Source organism: Haliotis rubra, unplaced genomic scaffold, assembly GCF_003918875.1.
Source record: "Haliotis rubra isolate DU_JTF1 unplaced genomic scaffold, ASM391887v1 Scf1524, whole genome shotgun sequence".
In the NCBI taxonomy this organism is placed as follows: domain Eukaryota; kingdom Metazoa; phylum Mollusca; class Gastropoda; order Lepetellida; family Haliotidae; genus Haliotis; species Haliotis rubra.
In genome coordinates this window covers 53,836-76,163 of record NW_025765475.1, presented here as the reverse complement: position 1 = coordinate 76,163, position 22,328 = coordinate 53,836, and the positions used below count along the sequence as shown (strand labels likewise).

Sequence of the window (22,328 nt, the reverse complement as noted above, 5' to 3'; positions counted from 1 at the left end):
ACATTGCCTGTGGTCAAACTTTATATTTAAAAATATGTCTGTCTGTCAAACTCAGTCTTTGTTTATATCATATGGCCTTAAGAATAGGTTTAGTACTAAAAGATTGAATTTGATTGAATTTAGATCAATTCTTTCAAACAGTTATTGACAAGGTAACAGTCATGTAAATTTAGAAATTACATGAAAGTGATAAATATAAATGAGAAATCTCACTGCCTGAGTATGGATTCATTCATATTCATAAAAATGGATTCAAACGAAACCCAAAGAAATATTAGAATAATGTGACTGCCATGGTGGCCATTGTTGAGCAAGCATGCCAGGAAATCCCTTTGCTTGTAGGGACTACAAAACAGTTTGGGTGGATGAAGCCAGTCCTTGAATCTGTGTCAGAAAGGTCAATCAAGAAGTAGTTCTTTCAGAGGGGGGAACAGCTTTCCCTATCTCATGTAACATGAAAGCACCAGACTCCATAGCAACAGAAGTGTCTGAGTCTGGTGACATCTCCAACAGAAAGAATAAACCAGTGACCCGTTGTTCAATGTCCAGTCTGTCTAAACGTTTTCTACGTCAACTCATGGAGTACTGTGCTGTAAGTGAACCTTGAATTTGTGAACTTCAAGAACAGTTATAATCTCTTACATAATTCATGAGTGTATGTTCCGCTACCGATTGTCAGTCAGCAAGATAGTAGCTTTTTGGCAAAGGAAATCCTGTTCTGATGTTAAGTACAGCTGAATAGTAATGTAAAATGGAAACGCCACAAACCTGGATGGTGGGGAAGCCTTGTGGTTAAAGTGTTCGCTCGACATGCTGAAGACCAGGGTTCGATTCCCCAAATGGGTACAATGCATGAAGCTCATTTCAGGTGTCCCCCTGCTGTAATATTGCTGGGATATTGCTATGAGTGGCATAAAACAGAACTCACTCACTCACCTCACGAGCCTGAAAGCGCCACTCACCTGGCAAGATGTTTGTGGATGAAGGACACACTGAGCAATTGCAGTACTGACCCTCATTCCTCCAGAGGGGCTCACAGAAACTGGAGCTCTCATATGATTTTACCATAATGGCAGTATCATTGGAAAGGATTAGAAATATCAGAAGGGCAATGAGAATGCCAACACAGTATCCAAAGGATTGCACTAATGTATGGGTTTGAGGATCAGCCTAAACAAACTTGTGTAGAAGCATCAGAAATCAGGGTTAGAAAACTTCTTGAAAGGCTGCTGCAGAGCTGATGATGAGGAAACTGAACTACAATATCACACTCAGTCAACTCGGTAATCCCCATATCTGGATCTTTACCATTGCTTTGGTTGACAATGTCACAGGCCTTTCAGTTAAGGGAGTAGTATTCAAGTAGCAGAGTCTGCTTTCCACCTCTTTAAGGCATTCTCTTCCCACAGAGGTTACTTGTCATATCTTCCTACGAACCTCTGTTCTAATACGGCCATATTTCCCGGTTCTCGTAAAATCCCCTAGCGGCAAAAGATTGCAACACGAATTATCTCCCTTCTTTCTATCCAATCAGAACACGTGTTACATCGACTTAGATTCAATTTGATTAACACAAGCATATGTGAGGCCACAAATATCCCCCATCTGCCGGGAACTTGTGTTGATGTTACACACAAGACGTTTAATGGCTAGCTTGTCCATTGTCAACGAGGGCAATGGAGACGCCACTGATCCGCCATAACATGACTGAGTTCTGTCTAGAAGAAACGTTTGCGCATCGAGCAGGGGAAGAGGTTTAGTTTTCTCGAAGTATACGGAAATTACCGAGGCCTTGCGAATGATCTCTTTTGAAACAACGTCGCTGATTGCACAACTAAATCTGACTTCCTCCAATCACGAGTCTTCAACGCTCACACCATGAAAGGGCCGTATTAGAACAGAGGTTACGTAGGAAGATATGACAGGAGTAACCTCTGTGGGAAGAGAATGCTTTAAGGAGGCATGGCAAGGGAATCTTTTTCTGCTATTTCCCTCAAGTCCTTTTCCTATAAGTTCTTGATCATTGCAAAATCCTCAAATTTGACCACAGAACCTTGCTTGTTATACTGACTTTTCACATCAAAACAATTTGCTAAATTGACTCTAGTTTTTGTAGATACATCTCAATGATATCATGCAATGAACACAACAAAGTTCTTTAATATTGTGCAATTCCTATGTGAGAACTGAACATATCTATCAACCCTCACACAACTCTTTTACACTCACCACCCCGTAAGTCCATGTCCTTGTGTATTGGGTTGACAATACACTCCACAGTTTCAAGTGCAATGTTGCCTTGCTTGACAACAACCTGGCAAGGTCCAAATTGAAGTTTCCTTCCTGGATCTGTTTGGATTGAATGCTGGTTACCCTGGGCACCAGGTGAGTTGTTATGATTATGGTTTCCTGCAATATGACAATGTTTCAAATAGAAAACATATTTGACTAAAAGCTGTTATAGTTTTAGTTAAAGCAGTGCACTGTACTCGAGGAGGGATATACCAAGTTTCATGATAAATACATTAAAGGTCACATGCAACCAAAAAATCAAACATAATTAAAACACACTTATCACTTATTCGTGACATATAATATACATTGCTGGTTATGAAAAAGCATATTAACAAAATTATAAGCGTACAATCGCAAATCAAAAGTGCAATATTTTGTACTTGGGTTTACTTCCCAAGAAACGAAGCAGCTGGGATACCGAACCCAGTCAGAGCGGGTGGGTGTGCACTCAAGAGACATCATAACATGTCATGTGTACAAGTATCAAACCTGCCTGTCTGTGTAATTACATAATGTGACAGAGACCGAACTCGGGCCATAAATCAATGCATTTTGTTTATGGTGTATAGCCTGATAGGTGTTAAGTTCAAATTGCATGTGGTCAGCGATCGAAGTTGTGTATTGAATATTGTCATTAGCAGACAGGCAGGTAGACACATGGGCGTCAATAAAACAGACATTGAGTTTTGTCTGTGACAACGACATATCTATATCACAGTTAGAAATTCTGTCAATGCTAAATAATGACATTGCTTTTAAGTATCGAACTGAGAAAGTGACTTGGTAAGAAGAACGTGTGGTGAAATAGACAAATGAAATTATATAAACAGTTAAATCGGTAATCTACTGTAATAACATATGAAAAGCTCTCGCCTGTGAAATATCAACAAAACATTTAGAAAAATAGCTCACACCAAAGCCTTCACTGAGTATTCACCGGACACCCCGCTTCCAAGCTGTGCGAACCTATTTCACTGCGCATGTTCTATGAGCGCAGCCCAGCTGTTGAAACCACTTCAATTCCCCAACGCGCTGGGGGAAAATTAGTGAATCGTTTGAACTCCAATTTCGCGCGGATATTTTCATTGCGTTATTTTTCAACTTTATAAGTTGAATTTGCACTTTTGATGATTTGTTTTGGTAAGTCCATACCGAAAGGTATCAGAATCTGCAAAGTTGTGTTTTACGTTGCATGTGACGTTTAACATTTATTAGGAAAGTTCCTTGCCTGTGGAAACAGGTATGCCTCACGAAACGCTTGGTCTTTGACAAAGCCTGGCCAAAATCTACTATATCACTGCCGATTACAAGAGAAGGCATAAGCCAAGTTGAATTAAAAAACTGAGTTCAATGTGTTGTTTTGTTTATTTAGAACACAGTACAAGTTATTTAAATCGTAAAGCCTCCATTAATGTGAATAAAACATTTTGAAGTTGATAATCATAAATAAATGTCAACAACAATAAATTCACTGTCTGCTTCTTTATTCATACTAAATTAAACAAGAGTCATCAGAAGATGACATATCCCCCCGGCCCCACATATTTGAAACGTCAAATCATCTGACAGTTACTTAAAGTCCAGCTTGACATTTTTTTAAACTAAGTCCAAATCGTTTCCATGGAAATCATGAGAAATATAAATGCCAAAAATCTGTAAATAGCAAAAGGCACCATTTCAAAATTTGCCTAATATATCTGCCAAGTTCTGTTGAAAGATACTGAACGCTTTTCGAGTTGTGCACCGGAAATGAAGCCCACCCCTCCCTTTTGGGACTAAGTCCTAATCGTTTCCATGGAAACCGGGAAGAATAAATATGCCAAAAATCTGCCAAATAGCAAAAGGCACTGCTTTGGCATCTGCCTCACATATCTGCCAAATTTTGCTGAAAGATATTAAGAAGTTTTCCAGTTGTGCTCCGGAAACGAAACCCACCCCTCCCTTTTGAGACTAAGTCCGAATCGTTTCCATGGAAACCGAGAAAAAATAATAAATCACAAAAATCTGCAAATAGCAAAAGGCACCTCCTCAGGTTCTGTTTGATATATCTACCAATTTTTGTTGAAAAATATTGAACAGTTTTTTAGTTATGCTCTGGAAACAAAATGATTACGGATGGACGGACGAGGCGTTGACTATATCCCCCCGCATTACATGCCGGGGGGATAAAAAACAACAAACGTCAGTATTAAGTAAGCATGCCAGGAAATCACTTTGCTTGTAGGGGCCACGAAACAGTTTGCATGGTGGAAGCCAGTCCTTGAATATGTGTCAGAAAGGTCAATCAAGATGTTCTTCTTTCAGAAGGAACATTTTTTACTCCTATTCATGGAGTGCTGTGCTGTAAGTTTATGGGGCGGTAGCCTAATGGTTAAAGCGTCTGCTCGTCATGCTGCCAGATTTGATTCCCCACATGTATGAAGCCCATTTCTGGTAATCCCCTGTGATATTGCTGGAATATTGCTAAAAGCAGCGTAAAACCATACTCAATCTCTCACTGACTTAAGTTTGTGAACACTAAGAACAGCCATTAGCTCTTACACTATTAATGACAGTATGTTCCTCTACCAGCCTACAAAAACAGTAACTTCCTGATAAAGGCAATATGTTCTCAGTGGACTGACACCAGTCAGTGCAACAATGCAACAGAAGCCCTGCCCACTGTAATGTCAGCCAATCAGAAAACAGTAGTCAGTTAGCATCGTATATTGTTTTCAAGGTTAGGCCAGACCAAATTTATTTCTTGTTTTACGGATCTGCTGGTCATATTTTTTCAAAAATAAGAAAAAAAATAAAAGTTAATTTTCCCCACTCAAAAAATAGATCCTTATGTTTTATTGGTCAAAACTCTAAATGTACAAGAATTTTTTTTTGTTAGATTGTGTTTTGCCCCATATACACTTCATAAATTGCCAAAAGTAAAATACTTTTAGTATTTATTTATTTATTTTATTTTTTCTGAGGACAAAAATCTGTAAAACAAGAAATAAAATTGTTCCGGCCTTATGGAAAAATAAATGCCCAAAAATTCTTGAAAAGTTCATGGCATGCCAATTCCACAGGTCATCTCATCATTGGTCTACCTAATTATTTCCCAGTAAAAACTTACTGAAGTTGTAGTTAAAGGTCACATGCAACCAAAAAATCAAACATAATTAAAACACAATTATCACTTATTCATGACATATAATATACATTGCTGGTTATGAAAAAACATATAAACAAAATTATAAGCGTACAATCGCAAATCAAAAGTGCAATATTGTGTACTTGGGTTTACTTCCCAAGAAACGAAGCAGCCGGGATACCAAACCCAGTCAGAGCGGGTGGGTGTGCACTCAAGTGTAACGGCTGGTTCATTTGCAGATGCCCTCACGGCTCATTGTCTGTGTATATATAGAGATGTTGGGTTTTGTAAATAGATGCTCATTTTTTGTGTATAACATTTTGCAATCAACAGACATCATAACATGTCATGTGTTCAAGTATCACACCTGCCTGTCTGTGTAATTACATAATGAGACAGAGACCGAACTCGGGTCATAAATCAATGCATTTTGTTTATGGTGTATAGCCTGATTGGTGTTAAGTTCAAATTGCATGTGGTCAGTGATAGCAGCTGTGTATTGAATATTGTCATTAGCAGACAGGCAGGCAGACACATAGGTGTCAATAAAACAAGACATTGAGTTTTGTCTGTGACAACGACATATCTATATCACAGTTAGAAATTCTGTCAACGCTAAATAATGACATTGCTTTTAAGTATCGAACTGTGAAAGTGACTCGGTAAGAAGAACGTGTGGTGAAATAGACAAATGAAATTATATAAACAGTTAATTTACTGTCATAACATATAAAAAGCGCGCGCCTGTGAGATATCAACAAAACATTAGAAAAATAGCTCACACCAAAGCCTTCACCGAGTATTCACCGGACAACCCGCTTCCAAGCTGCGCGAACCTATTTCACTGCCACGTACTATGAGCGCAGCCCAGCTGTTGAAACCAGTTTTCCCCAGAAAAGTCGGAGAAAACTTAGTGAATCATTTGAACTCCGATTTCGCCCGTTTTTTTCATCGCGTTATTTTTCAACTTTATAAGTTGAATTTGCATTATTGACGATTTGTTTCGGTAAGTCCATACCAAAAGGTATCAGAATCTGCAAAGTTGTGTTTTACGTTGCATGTGACCTTTAAGATATATTCATTATAGGCAGCATATTTAAACTATACTGGCTTGCCAATATTATACTTACCAGGTTTTCCATGGGCACTGGGAACTGACAGGTGCCTAAGGAATTTCTCCTCTTCAGATTTGAAACTCTGAATGTAAAGCAAATAAAAAACATTTGCCAGTGGAAAATCGAAAAATACAGAAACAGAAGCATCCCGTTCACAGCCCAGTGTCCTCTGATGTTATGACATGTGACCTGCAATTTCACTGTGAATCTGATACCATAAGGTATAAATAAAGAATAACATTGTAGTTCAAAGCTTTTTCACTATTAATTAGCTTGAATGACATTTGCTCTTTACACAAGTTTCCTGATAGCAAAGCTCATTTATTCTCTTTAGATATTTGGGAGTACCTGCATATATCTTTCTATTTTGTAGACATCCAATGATCGAGGGAAAAAATACCAGCGCCTTGAGCATGCACTATTTGCGTGGATATCTGCGCTATATAAATATCCTATAATAAATATAATAAATAATAAATAAATAAATAATATTTTGTAGATGTAGTGTTGTGCCAAGAGGGGTCCTGTGAAAGTTTTCCCACCTAAATTTTCCTGTGACCCCAAAAATTGGGCATGTCCCCAACTATTCAACATTGCAAAGGGGCCAAAACTTAGGATGACTTTTATACACTTATAGAGCATGACTTTTATACACTTATAAAGCATGACTTTTATACACTTATAGAGCACGACTTTTATACACTTATAGAGCATGACTTTTTTACACTTATAGAGCATGACCTTTATACACTTATAGAGCACGGCTTTTATACACTTATAGAGCACGACTTTTATACACTTATAGAGCACGACTTTTATACACTTTTAGAGCACGACCTTTATACACTTATAGAGCATGACTTTTATACACTTAAAGAGCATGACCTTTATACACTTATAGAGCACGGCTTTTATACACTTATAGAGCACGACCTTTATACACTTATAGAGCATGACCTTTATACACTTATAGAGCATGACCTTTATACACTTATAGAGCACGACTTTTATACACTTATAGAGCACGACTTTTATACACTTTTAGAGCACCGACTTTATACACCGCTTATATACACACCCTATAGAGCACGACTTTTATACACTTATAGAGCACCACTTTTATACACTTATAGAGCACTTTTATTTTATACACTTATAGAGCACGACACTTTTATACACTTATAGAGCACGACTTTTATACACTTATAGAGCACGACCTTTATACACTTATAGAGCACGACTTTTATACACTTATAGAGCATGACTTTTATACACACTTATAGAGCATGACTTTTATACACTTATAGAGCACGACTTTTATACACTTATAGAGCACGACCTTTATACACTTATAGAGCACGACTTTTATACACTTATAGAGCTACACTTATAGAGCATGACCTTTATACACTTATAGAGCATGACTTTTATACACTTATAGAGCACGACTTTTATACACTTATACAGCACGACTTTTATACACTTATAGAGCACGACCTTTATACACTTATAGAGCACGGCTTTTATACACTTATAGAGCACGACTTTTATACACTTATAGAGCACGACCTTTATACACTTATAGAGCATGTTCAACAGATTTTAAAAATCATGACAAGATGGTCCTAGGGGACACCACAAACGAAATTTGAAACTAATTCATTGAACAAATTTGCCAAAATAGATTAATTGTGATTATTTTTGACAAAACTGAAATATCTGTATCAAACTTTGCACTGCACCCCCCCACCCCAAAAAAGAAGCTATCACTCAAATCTGAAGTCAATATATGAAATGAAAAATATTGAACGGTTCTTGAGTTGTGCTCCGGAAACGAAGCCCACCCCTCACTTTTGGGACTAAGTCCGAATCGTTTCCATGGAAACCGGGAAAAATAAAAATGCCCAAAATCTGCAAATAGCAAAAGGCAGCACTTAAGGTTCTGTTTGATATATCTACCAAGTTTTGTTGAAAGGTATTGAGTGTTTTTGCGTTATGCTCCGGAGACTAAGTCCAAAACGTTTCCATGGAAACCGAGAAAAATAAAATTGACAATAATCTGTAAATAGCAAAAGGCACCACCTTAGGTTATGTTTGACATATCTACCAATTTTTGTTGAAAAATATCGAACGGTCTTTGAGTTATGCTCCAGAAACAAAATGATTACGGATGGACAGACAGACGGACGAGGCGACGACTATATCCCACCGCATTACATGTCGATGGGATAAAAAAAGGCCATGCTGTCACAGATCAATAACCTGTAAATAGTGCTGTACATAATATCCATTTAAACACTCAAAAACATTATATCTGATTATATTCTTCAGAAGAAAACACTTCATTTTACTGAACATGATCAAGTACAAAATCTGCTTTTTTCTGTGAATCAATAGTCCATTGCATAAAAGATATGTTCCCCCATGACTACCATTCACAGTTCCATGAACAAACTAATTAATGTATTCACAGATAATAGTTCGCAACAAACAAAAAGATATTTGTGTAAAAGTATCTTATCACTTCCTACCATGAAAACACCTGTATCCCTGGTATAGACAACAAGAAGGACCTGCTTGAGTGAATGGGATACAGTCCTTCTGAAATGGTGGATAGTGCTGAACATGATCTTGGCTACCTCTGCTGATGGGTAATTCAGATTACCAGTGCCAAATGCAGGAAATGCAATACTTTCAACATTCTCCAATGCTGCTTTTTGAAGAATGTTATGTACCATAACTGACAGTAGCTGAAACAAAAATTGAAAAAGACATTATGCATGGGGATTAACCATACATTTTCTATCTCAATTTTACTGGGAAATAAATGCATAATAGACCATCCATGTAACAGCTGGAGAGAACCCAATGTGCTTACGTCTGCCCACTTCTATAATGACTCATATTATATGGTTAATATCAATTGCTTGGGCTGCATATCATTTTTGGTCAAATCTTGGCTGAATATCATCTTTGGTCAAATCTTGGCTGAATATCATCTTTGGTCAAATCTTGGCTGAATATCATCTTTGGTCAAATCTTGGGCTGCGTATCATCTTTGGTCAAATCTTGGGCTGCATATCATCTTTGATCACATCTTGGGCTGCATATCATCTTTGATCACATCTTGGGCTGCATATCATCTTTGGTCAAATCTTGGGCTGCATATAAACCTTGGTCAGATTTTGGAGTGCATATCATTTTTGGTCATATCTTGGGCTGCATATAATCTTTGGTCAGATTTTCGGGTGCATATCATCTTTGGTCATATCTTGGGCTGCATATAATCTTTGGTCAGATTTTCGGGTGCATATCATCTTTGGTCATATCTTGGGCTGCATATCATCTTTGGTCATATCTTGGGCTGCATATCATCTTTGGTCATACCTTGGGCTGCATATCATCTTTGGTCAGATTTTGGGGTGCATATCATCTTTGGTAATATCTTGGGCTGCATATCATCTTTGGTCACATCTTGGGCTGCATATCATCTTTGGTCTAATCTTGGGCTGCATATCATCTTTGGTCTAATCTTGGGCTGCATATCATCTTTGGTCATATCTTGGGCTGCATATAATCTTTTATCAGATTTTCGGGTGCATATCATCTTTGGTCATATCTTGGGCTGCATATCATCTTTGGTCAGATTTTGGGGTGCATATCATCTTTGGTCATATCTTGGGCTGCATATCATCTTTGGTCATATCTTGGGCTGCATATCATCTTTGATCACATCTTGGGGTGCATATCATCTTTGGTCAAATCTTGGGCTGCATATAATCTTTGGTCAGATTTTGGGGTGCATATCATCTTTGGTCAAATCTTGGGCTGCATATCATCTTTGGTCATATCTTGGGCTGCATATAATCTTTGGTCAGATTTTGGGGCGCATATCATCTTTGGTCATATCTTGGGCTGCATATAATCTTTGGTCAGATCATAAATGACCAATTTTGCAAACTAATAACTTTGAACTTCTTTTCTATTGAAGTTTTAGTGCCAGGATACTTTTGCTCAACTGCTTAAAATATAAACAAACACAGTAGTTAATGCAACCATTGCTGTCAGTATGACACAGTAAGATGAGGCTATTAGACACAGAACACCGCTGTTTGACTTTGACAAGATTCATATTATCATACCTTATATCATTCTCTTCCCATAGAGGTTACTTGTCATATCTTCCTATGAACCTCTGTTCTAATACAGCCATATTTCCCGGTTCTCGTAAAATCCCCTAGAGGCAAAAGATCGCAACACGAATTATCTCCCTTCTTTCTATCCAATCAGAACACGTGTTACATCGACTTAGATTCAACTTGACTAACACAAGCAAATGTGGGGACTTGTGTTGATGTTACACACAAGACGTTTAATGGCTAGCTTGTCCGTTGGCAACGGGGGCGATGGTGACCCCACTGATCCGCCATAACATGAGTGAGTTCTGTTTAGAAGAAACGTTTGCGCATTGCGCAGAGAAAGAGGTTTAGTTTTCTCGAAGCATACGGAAATTACCGAGGCCTTGCGAATGATCACTTTTGAAACAACGTCGCTGATTGCACAACTAAATCTGATTGCCTCCAATCATGAATCTTGATCGCTCACACCATGAAAGGGCCATATTAGAACAGAGGTTACGTAGGAAGATATGACAGGAGTAACCTCTGTGGGAAGAGAATGACCTTATATAAGTATACTATTAAAAAAAAGTAGGGGATGTTTGTTTTGAGCTGAAACTACAGGAACAATGTCTGGCAGTGTTAGTCTGTGATTTATGTGGCAAGAACATTCCAGAAGAAATCAATCCCAAACAGAAGATTGTGACAGTCTTGAAGACCATGACCTTCGACAGGAAAGGGTGGTAAGCTGGATTTACCATTGTCATGTAGAGTCGTAAGTAAGCAGACGGATATTGTGTCTTGGAATAAACATTGCTCAAAGACGCAATGTTAAACACACATATATATATAATTATATATTATTAATTAAGTAACAGTATTGATCATGTGACATTGCAATGTGCTGAACAATTAATAGTGTATATGCATGTTTAACATTGTGTTAATTGGCATGCAGATGGGCACACATCACAATATTGCACATTTGTGCATGTTTCTAAATAACCTGTCATAAGCAGGTTATAGGCCTGATACCAACAAACACACACTGATAATCAGTCCACTGTTGACAAACAATGAGCAACAACTCCAGTAGTATAGACAATGGGGGGTATGAGATCAATTCTGACAAAGAGCAATTGTAAAGCTTTATTTATCAAATAAAGCTTTTGCCAGACCCTTATCTGTTTCCGCTATTGTGCATACCATTTTTTGCTCGCCCCAAAACTTCCTGGTGACTATGACCGCGAGCCAACACTTCCTGGTCACTTGGTTATGTTGTTTTTATGTTAGTTATATAATGTTGATATGGTTTTATATTAAATGTCGATTTTTGAAATCCCCATCGTGTGTAACTTACCGTATATGACCGTCTATAACCCGACCCCATGGATAAGCCGACCCCCAAACTTGACCCTCAAAATCAGTGTCAAAATCATATCTCTCATGGATAGGCCGACCCCCCGCGATGGGTCGCGGCCAACCGAGACCAGAGTACCCGGTAAGTATGTTCCATCAACGACGAGACACCATTACGAGAATATTACATAATAAAGATTTCCGGTGTTTGTTTACCTTTTTTTTGACGATCACTGCTTGCATCAACAACGAGACGCCATTTGGAAAGTGGATATACAGCGTAAGTGTTGGTGAGAATATTACATAATAAAGATTACCGGCGTATTGTGGCAACATGTGTTTGTGTTCCTTTTTATATCCCGACGATCACTGCTTGCATCAACAACGAGACGCCATTTTGTGAAATCGGTGAGTATGGAAATGTGAACCCAAGAGAAAAAGTACCATCGGTAAATAAAAACTGAAGTCAACTTTTGTTTCAAAATATATTATTTAAGTGTCCATATTTCATCTATATATATATGACAATAAGAAAAATAGTCCACTAACAATAAACACTGACATTTCTGCAAGAGAGTTCTGAGATTTTCACAAGTCATCGGCCGTAAACCCATCAAATTCCGTGTCACTGTCCTCCTCATATACTGTAAGTCGATCCCCCGCGATGGGGTCCTAATCGCATTATTCAAAGAATTCACTGTCATATATATTGTGTCTACTCACGGATCGAAACGAAGTGTAGTTGACAGAAAATGCATAATATATTTTGCTTCTCTAAATATCATATTTATTGTAGCAACAAACTGGCTTGCTTATTTTACCCCATTCAACAATCACAAACTGATTACCGCCTCGTTCCATGTCACGTGCTTACCATGTTCATGATGGTCCGTATAACCTTAGTGTTGATTATATATTTTTTACATAAAAACTATTACACAATGCTAGGATATATTTCTTTGGGTTAAATAATAGTATTCAATAAATAGAGTTCATCCCGTTATATTATTGTGCATGTTGCGGCACGAAAAAACGGTTCCCGTACGCTTCAGCGATGGCTTTTTCGTCAGCCGGGATTTTGTCGAGCTGGTCTTGTGAGATGCCATACCAGACGCGCAATCGAGTTTGATACACGTCGTTAACAGAAAAACATGTCGCTATCGTCGATGCTCAACACCTCGTTGCCGCTGATTTTGATGATGGTTTTCTTGATGATGTCATGACCGATATTCCGCACGAGCTCGCGTTTGTCATTGTCGGAAGTCAACGTGATGTTAAACGCCAGTCGAACCGTGCCGGGAATGATAAGATCATTCTCGCCCAGGTTGGGGAATCGAACCAACAGCGATTGGTTTTGATCTATCTTGCTTGGAATATTGGTGATGGTCACCGACTGACGCACGGCTTTGACGCCGAGAGGCTCTCTTTATCTTCGGAAAGGATCTAACTTTCTTCCGTATGACATTGTTATATACATATACAGCAAGTTTGGGTGCTGGTGCGCTCGATGATGGGGATTATGATGAAGACACCTCATTCATGGGCGACACCGTTAGCAATGAACTTTTAAAGCAGACCGTAGACGAATATTACAACACACTGAGGCGAGATAATAATTACGTCGAACCGTTGGGACGAGACTATTCCAAGTTCAAAATTGGTAACGAAGTGAAGCTGCGATTGAAAGCTCATCCAGAGATCGATCTCATGAGCAAACACACGAGAAAACCGCTTGCCTTGTCTACGCTAGCCAGTTGTCATGGTGGGCAACTGATCCGCGATGAATTAAACATGCAAGATTATGGCGGTGCATGACCCAAACAACTTCCACCCAAAGTAGTTCGTGATCTACAAAACATCAGGAAGCTCAGCAATGCCAGAGACGCCAAAGAAATGTCGGGCAGCATAAAAAAACTGTTAGACACGTACTTGAACGAGCCTTTGCCGGGTTTCAATTTTCCTGTTCGAGAACTGCGAGGGCTAGACAGGGCATTGCGAAATGTTCGTGGAGAACTCGTGAACAATATGGGGAAACTGAACGAAAATGATGAGCACATCGCTTTCGATAAAATAAAACTCAGTCAGGTCCAAGACGACGAGTCTCTGAAAACCATCACTGAAAAACGGTTGCGCGACTTGCAAGACGAGAGACGGACCCGATTGGAATCAGCTTCCTCGAATCGAGAACAGCTCCGATCCCAGATCAGCTATGTGCGGAAAACCATCGATCGAGTCCTGAATGAAGACACCACGTTGGCCGACAGGATCCGAATTTTGTTCCGAGAGCAAGGGATCACCATCGCCAACGTTCTTACGGCATTGAGCTTCATCATATGAACCCTCGTCGTATCGCTGACTGGCGGCAGTGGCATACCAACACCATCACCAAGCAGTGGTGTCAGAGATTGGATAAAAAAACTTGGGGAAGCCCTGGCTAAACTCGCTGGTAAAGCCGCCAAAGCCCTCCGGGAATCTTGGGTAGCATCGTCTCGTGGTTGCTGAGCACGCTGTTGAAAACGGTCACGTGGCTCAGTCAAAACCTGTGGGCTTTCAACATCGCCGTGGCCGGTCTGGTGTACGTGGCCGCTAAGGAATTTTTAACCAAATGAGGCAAAAACCAACCGCGATCCCACCAACCACTAGTGCTGTTTTATGATTGAGGTGTTCTTTATTTGCAGCCACCTTGTGTGGTGAAAGGGGCTGTGGGGGTGCTGGTCGAACCCTTGGCTCCGGGGATGACGCCACTATACCTGTTTCACCGGTATTCACTGTGGGTGTGACGTTTAAGACATTGATATCCGGGTTGATACCCAACTTTTGATCGGTGGTGGCGATGACTATTTCGTTGTTGTAACCCACCACTTTATGGATTCTCAGTTGCATGTCGCTTGGGGCCATGTACAATCCCACTCCGATCATGCAGTCGACTTTCGACCGGGCGTATTCCAACACGTTTTGGTAGCGTTGGAAAGCACTCGGTAGATCAACTGGAGCGTTGATAGCATCCTGAATGTTTGACATGAACTGTTTCTGCGTGTCGTAAGCCGTCCCTTTACCCACAATGTCGGACCGCGTTTGCGTCTGCGCTCCCAGCAGCGCCCACACGTACATCGCTCAAGCGTTCTGTGCCGGCACAAGTGAACCCTTTCGAATCCAGCATGAACATTTTCCAATCGTCCACAGAGTCTTTGGGCTGCTCCACTTTCTGGACGGTGAAAGCAACTCCACCTTTAAAGTTCATACGATAATCTCGCCATTCATTACTCGACAAAGCAAAGTCCTGACGTAGTAAATCTGGTTTCAGTAAATCATCACTGACTTCTTTCAAGGATCGCACGCCATCATATAGCATACCCAAACTGTGGTTCGGACCCGGCAAATGCCAATCCGTGTTTGGATCCATTTCGAATTCGTTGCAAATTCTTTCGTATGCCCGTCGATCGTACAGATTGTTTACTGCATCCCATGCTTTGTCCAGTGGAAGCGGAGTGCTGATTTCTTTGAGGATACGCCTGATCTGGTAGTCCACGTGAAACATAAACACAGACTGACTCAGCGGACCACGCCGAGTGTTGCTCAACGTCACACCGCACCCCGTCGTAGTGCACCACATGACAAAATTGAATTGATTCTGCCAGAACTGCATCGGGTTTTTTAACCAAGCTTTTCACATTCGTCACCGAAACCCTGTAATCTTTAAACACATCGATAAACTGTGCTCTGAAATGTCAACCATCCGCATCGACCATGGTCTTCATGTTCGTGAAATCAATATCCATTTTAGGGTAAAACACTCCTGGTTTGTACATTTTAAAATTATTATATAATGGGTATATATACTTTAATATGTACGTGACACTTCCAGGAATAACGAGCGGTGAGTCCGTTCAACTGATGCACGGGATCGATCACATGTCCGGCCAACTCGAAGTCGCACTCTGCGACATCACCTACTACCCGCGATGGACCAACATCAATGTCAAAAACAAAAGGCTGTTCGTCAACAATGTCCGCAACCAAATAACCGACATTCCACCAAAAACCACCGTGACCAGCATGAAATTACCCGACCTAGTCCCATACCGTAAACTGTGCATTCATCTCGATCAGTTGAGCACGACGGGCAACATTCAAGGTGAACGCCCTTCCATGCTGCTGAGAGCCGTACCGGTGAAAACGGAAAAGTACAACAACGGCAGAACCGAATCATTTTCATCGCGGCAGTACAAGAAATTAATGCGAGGTACCATTTCAGAATTAAAGGTATCTGTTTTAGATATAAAACATAATCCTGTGAATATAGGATACCTCAGCGTGACGCTGCACATACGATAATGACTAGCGCCAAAGGTTCCGGAATGCGATTGAAAAAATGCGTTAATATATCGGTTTTCGACCTCGTGGACACTCGCGGATTCGACGAAAAAGGAATAGACAGCAAACTGTATGCTTTGCAACTGAAAAACAATATTTACAAACGTGTCGAAGTCCCCGCTGTCTCGATACCTCAAGAGCTGTCAGTAACACTCGATACAACCTAGTCCGCCAACGACGAGGATGAATGGATGCTATACCCAGCGGTCGGCAGCAAGCTGTTCGACTTAAATGACATGGAGCCACGGTTGTCGTTCGAAACAAGCAGTATGCCCTCGTTTTCACTGACGACAACAAATGGATTTTAACACAATCTCGAGTCGACTAGTTTCTCAACATCATGCTCGGCTCTCTCTACGTGTTCATGGAAAACAAAGACCACTGCCTAAACAAAGTCGTGAACAACGGAACCCTGCTCGTGGCTTACGTCCCAGCAGTGAGACGCACCGTGGTCATCGAAGCCTTGTCGCGTCTTGATGTACTCACTCGCATAATCTCGAGCAAACCTGGGACGCAAAACGTTGGATTGCAAATAGTATCTGAATTCGACAGCGTGACCAACACCCTAGAAAATATACCGGAGAATTCCACGCTGATCATCCAAGTCTACCTGGTGAACCATCATCACCAGTCGAAATTGTGAAAGGATTTCCAGTGGACCAAACAACAATTCAACGTTTGCTCTGTTTACGTGAGGGTGAACATCGATTCCCCACCCCAGTCTGCAGGGAGTCACCGTGACCGTGAAAGACACGATATCACTCACCAAAACTTTCCTATCCGACAACATACATTTCATGGGGTTGAAGTGCAGATCTGAGAAATTATCAGAAAAACAATTGGAAACTATTTTATATAGACAATGAACAGTCGTCATCCCAACATCACGCTTGGCGATCTAGGAGACACGGAGGTATTCGATCTGCATGGTGAGGAAAACACCTTGTACATCCTACACTTGAAAGACAACGTGTACGAGCGGGTGTCGTTAGCAGACTTTAGAGAGCCCGAATGATTTATCAACATAACCCTCACCGCACCTTACATCTCTTTAGACAAAAATAGGTATGTCACCGAAATTAAGAACAACGGTGCCCTTCTCACGTCTTTCATTTGGGATGCTGATTATGTAAGAGTTCTCCAAACACCATTTGGCCCGAGAAACATATTATTTTCACCCGCGTCTTCAAAATTAAAGGTCAACTTACCCGATTACGAATTAATGCGTTATATAAATATGAAACCAGGCACCACACTCTTCATAGAAGTCTTTCTCAGACCCTCTGAAGGGGGGTTCAGGCCGACAACTTTTACCTGGGTTGACAATACATTGAGATGCCATGCAAACAGCCGCACGTGGTCGTATCGTCATACAACTGGGATCAGAACCCTTACTGAGAGTTACACCCCCCTCAAAAACCCTCCATGGGTTTCGTATAGTCCAAGATTTACCTATTAAAATCTCACCTATTTTCCTCTACGATAATCTAAACCTTATAAGTCTCAAATACATTAATAAGAAATTTACAAAAAAACAATTAAATTTTATCTTATAATATACCGTAAGCCATTAAAAACGCAATTGGTATTTGTTGTTCTGAAACTCACAAAAGTTCTATTGAAGATTTTTGCCTGCGATACAGGGGATGTAGGGATAAAAGGCTGTTATCCCGTCCCATTTCGGTTCGAGTCCCGGAGCATTCCTCTCACATGAACTTAGATACTTAAAACTGAACCTTTGACATTTCTCGTAAACACAACAACATTCATGAAACACATTGTGCACATGCATTACCTGCACACAGGCCCTGTTAAAGCACAAAGGAATTGTGGAACTCAATAACTTTGAGAAAATGCCACACTTGACGAAAGGAATCAGGTTATCGGTATGGTCAGCCAAGGTGCTTCAGATGTGATGATTGCCAGGCACTTTAATGTGCATCCATCCACTGTAAGTCGACTCAGACAACGTTTTTGGGCTACCGGAAGTGTTGCTGATCGTCCGCGACCTGGTGCACCACCTGTGATAACAGCACGACAAACCACAATATCCGAGTTTCACACTTGCGAAATCGGTTCCAAACAGCTGATGATGAGGCAAGGAGGACAATTGGGACAAGTCAACGTCATTTCAGCGCCCAAAAGGTGCAAGGACGCCTTGCTGCCTTCAACATCCGGTGTCGTCACCCTGACCGTGGTCAAACCGTATTGCATCGCCACAGACTTGCCAGACAGCGATGGGCAGCAAATGGGGCCAATCTTGGCAACAGGACATGGCCAGATGTCATTTTGTCAGATGAATCCAGGTTTAACTTATCCTTTGCAGATGGACGTCCACAGATTTATCAACGTAAAGGAGAAAGACTTGCGCCAAACTGTGTCCTTGAACATGATCGTTTTGGAGGGGGGGGTGTCATGATCAGACCACAGACCATCAGCGGCTACAGACCATCCAACAGCTGTTCCTGAGAAATGTGTGTCTTTCAATGCCCCAAAGACTGCGAGCATGTCTTGCAGCGCACGGTGGACACACACGATATTGACTGCAAGTGACCCCTCCTTTGTGTGATGTCGTTGTTGCGTCACTGATGTTGTTGTTGACTGGACATTTTCAGATGAAATTATTCACAGATGTTCACTTAAAACATATCTGCCAGTTAGGTTTATATATGTTGAAATTGGTGTGAGTAAAGAAAGTATCAATGTCAAATTGCGTTTTTAATGGCTTACAGTATATATAATACGCAAACACAGGATGGGGCTGTACCCAGATGTAGAAGATGTAGCAAAAACACTGGAAACTGTAGACGGGTTTCGTTTGAGACAGTTATGCGACATTAAACATCAACTAGAACAAGATCGCGACATACGGAAAGCATTATGTAAGAAATACCATAGGGTTTTCAATATCATGGATGGGGCTGATACCACCCTTATGGCAACCAGTATGGGATTAGGCACGGTAGGTGTCGGGTTGTTGTCCACCATCGTAGCCGCACCTATTGTGCTAGGCATTGAAATAACAGCTGGAGTGTCAGGGTTGGTGTTTAAGTTTGTATCTCGCAAATTGCACTGTAAAGCATTGAAACACGACGAAATTAGAATTCTAGCCGAAGCAAAGTTAAACACAATAGCCGATCATATTTCCAACGCACTCACGGACAGTAAAATCTCAGAGGAAGAATTTTGTTTGGTTCTCTCTGATCTCGCAAAATATCACAAAATGAAACAAGAGATTCGAACCAAGTCTTGTAAAAGCACCGTCAGTGAAGACGAGGAAAACAAGTACATAAACCAAGGAATACAACAAGCCCAACAAACCTCCATTACGAAAACCGAAGAAATCATAGGCGATTCACATTAAATTGTTTTGCCGAGATCAACATGATATAGGTTGACCAGGAAGTGTTGGCTCGCGGTAATAGTGACCAGGAAGTTTTGGGGCAAGCAAAAAGTGGTATGCACAATAGCGGAAACAGATAAGGGTCTGGCAAAAGCTTTATTTGATAAATAAAGCTTTACAATGGCTTCTGTCAGAATTGATCTTGTACCCCCCGTTGTCCATACTACTACTCCAACTCTATTTTGAACTAATTTCCAACTAAAACTAAAACACCCATTCCATGTATGACTTGACAATACAACAGAGAATGAATTTTAATACATATAAATTCAAAGCATAAAATTACTGACCGCAGGTGCTTCTTTTGAGAAGATGGGCAAGCAGGCATGATAAACATGACTGCACTTCAGTTTCCCTCCATGAGTGACAACAAATCCACCAGATTTCAAAGAATTATGTTTAAGATAGTCTCTGCATTCACTTTGAAGCAATTCTCCACCAGCCAGAAGTATTGATTTGGAAACTGAACCCATACTGAGTGTGAGACCTGTATTGGTTGAATTCACAATTACATCCACCTGCAAAATAATTACTATATGATAAGTTTCTGAATTCGGTTGAAACAGAAACAAATTTCATAAAATAATTGCCAAATCTTTCAATGTTCTACATAAGGTGACTCCAATAACATTCAAAATTAAACTTAAACATTGTGTACATGTATTTCATTTTTTTTCAGAAAAACTGTGTAGTTCATGAACTCAAAACTTTTCGTAAAGGTTTCCCTGTACAACATATGTGGTTAATTATGATTTATTGTGTATATGATTCACAGATGACTTTTTCTCTTTCAAAAGGTGTTTCCAAATCATAATATGTACTTCAAGAGCATGGTCAAGTATGACAACTACGTAAGATCCAACAATTACCTGAGGCTCTGGATGGTACAAGTTAAAGTGCAACAATATTTTGCAATATCTTCAATGATGACCTTGACCTTTGATAGATATGCACTAAACCAAGACTCATAAGTTCAGATGTGCACAAATACATGCAAACATTTATTTTACTCCTGTCTATACAAGTATCCATCTGTCAGAAGCTGCCAATGACATAACCCTGCTTTATAAATGCCTGCAATAATACTTACACTAAACTTTATGAAAAATGAATACCATATATTACTGTAGATAAGCCAATCTCATAGATAAGCAGATCCCCTAAATTGACCCTTAAATCAGTATCAAAATGGTATGTTTCTTACATAAGCCCATCCAATGCAATGGGGTCCTAATCGCAGCAGACCACAAGACAACTGGTATTTACCGATAATTATAACTTCGGTCTGCATTATTCACAGCAACCACAATGACAATGCATCTACTCACGCCTCGAAATGAAGTATAGTTGACAGAAAATGAATTGTATACATATATATTTATCTGCTGTAATATACGGTACTTTATAGAATATGTTACACGAAAAGAGCTTTGTACCAAAATTAGTTCATTGTAGCATATTCCCTAATGTCAATTGAAGAGAATATGAAATACTAGTAAATTTTACAAATATTCACCTCCAATGAAAATGATACTGATATTTGGTATACAGTGGAAGTTGTCAAAACCGGCATCTGTCCAATGCGGCAAGTTGTCAACGTCGGCATAAAATCTCAGTCCCGCCCATGGCTAGTACATTTATCATCATTTAAAAGCTCTGCAACCCCGGCAGCTGTCATTTCCGGATCTCGGCATGAAATGAGCTGCCCAAATATGTGTTTATACAGTAATCAGCGTTGTCTAATCCGCAAGCAAGGAGTCAGTAATCCTGTGTTGAAACTACATGGTTGCTGACAAAGATAATCTAATCTTAGTTCAGTATGGGTGTACTTGTACATGTAATTAGTGCGTTGAGAGAGAAATTGAGAGAGCCACCTTATACAACAATGTATATGAGAGTGATAAAACTGGTTTAGTTCTAGTCGTAGGTAACCATGTCAGCTCTACATTCCAGCACACTGTCAAAACCGGATTATTTATTCAGTCCCAACCAGTGCTGGTTTAGACAGCTTCCACTGTAGTAAGTTTAGTTAAGAAACATGTAAATGTCCAAATGCATGCCTTAGAAACTGACAAGGATACAAATGTTTGCAATAACCTAAACAGTGACCTTAACCTTGGACTAATCTTACATTTTTGTCTGATATAATTGAGAACAAGAACTATCACCAACTGGGAGCTAGGCAAAGATTTCTTAATAGTGATATCATTAATGATCCAACTTGTAAATCAGCTTTCTAACATCTTACCTTTTGTTTTGCTAGTTCTCCTGAAACAATAGTGATCTTGGGCAGTAAGTCCTTTCCTTGACTTGTTTGATAGCCAGTGCCACCACCTGAAGAAAAACAGACTCAGTTTAGCATACCTGAAGTAGACACAACTATCCTTGGTGACAGAACTAAGGCCACTTGCTATCTTTCAACCAGGCCAAGACAAAAAATATATAGATTTACGGCAGTCGTACAGGCTGAAATATTTTCATGAAATACACCAAACATCTTAGTAAATCACTCTATTGACAATTAATATATGCAGATA

At 40.0% G+C, this 22,328-nt stretch overlaps 1 protein-coding gene across 2 annotated transcripts in view; it reads right to left on the bottom strand.

The window, feature by feature from the left end:
• LOC124270538 (protein mono-ADP-ribosyltransferase PARP14-like) overlaps nt 1-22,328 on the bottom strand; it is a 72,732-nt gene that overhangs the window by 10,451 nt on the left and 39,953 nt on the right. For both annotated transcript variants that reach the window (XM_046705559.1, XM_046705558.1), the window contains exons 10-14: nt 22,040-22,125; nt 20,082-20,309; nt 9,069-9,287; nt 6,553-6,619; nt 2,230-2,409 (exon numbers count right to left, since the gene is read on the bottom strand). In XM_046705559.1, the coding sequence (XP_046561515.1) occupies nt 2,230-2,409; nt 6,553-6,619; nt 9,069-9,287; nt 20,082-20,309; nt 22,040-22,125 (780 nt within the window). The remainder of the gene's footprint in view (nt 1-2,229; nt 2,410-6,552; nt 6,620-9,068; nt 9,288-20,081; nt 20,310-22,039; nt 22,126-22,328) is intronic.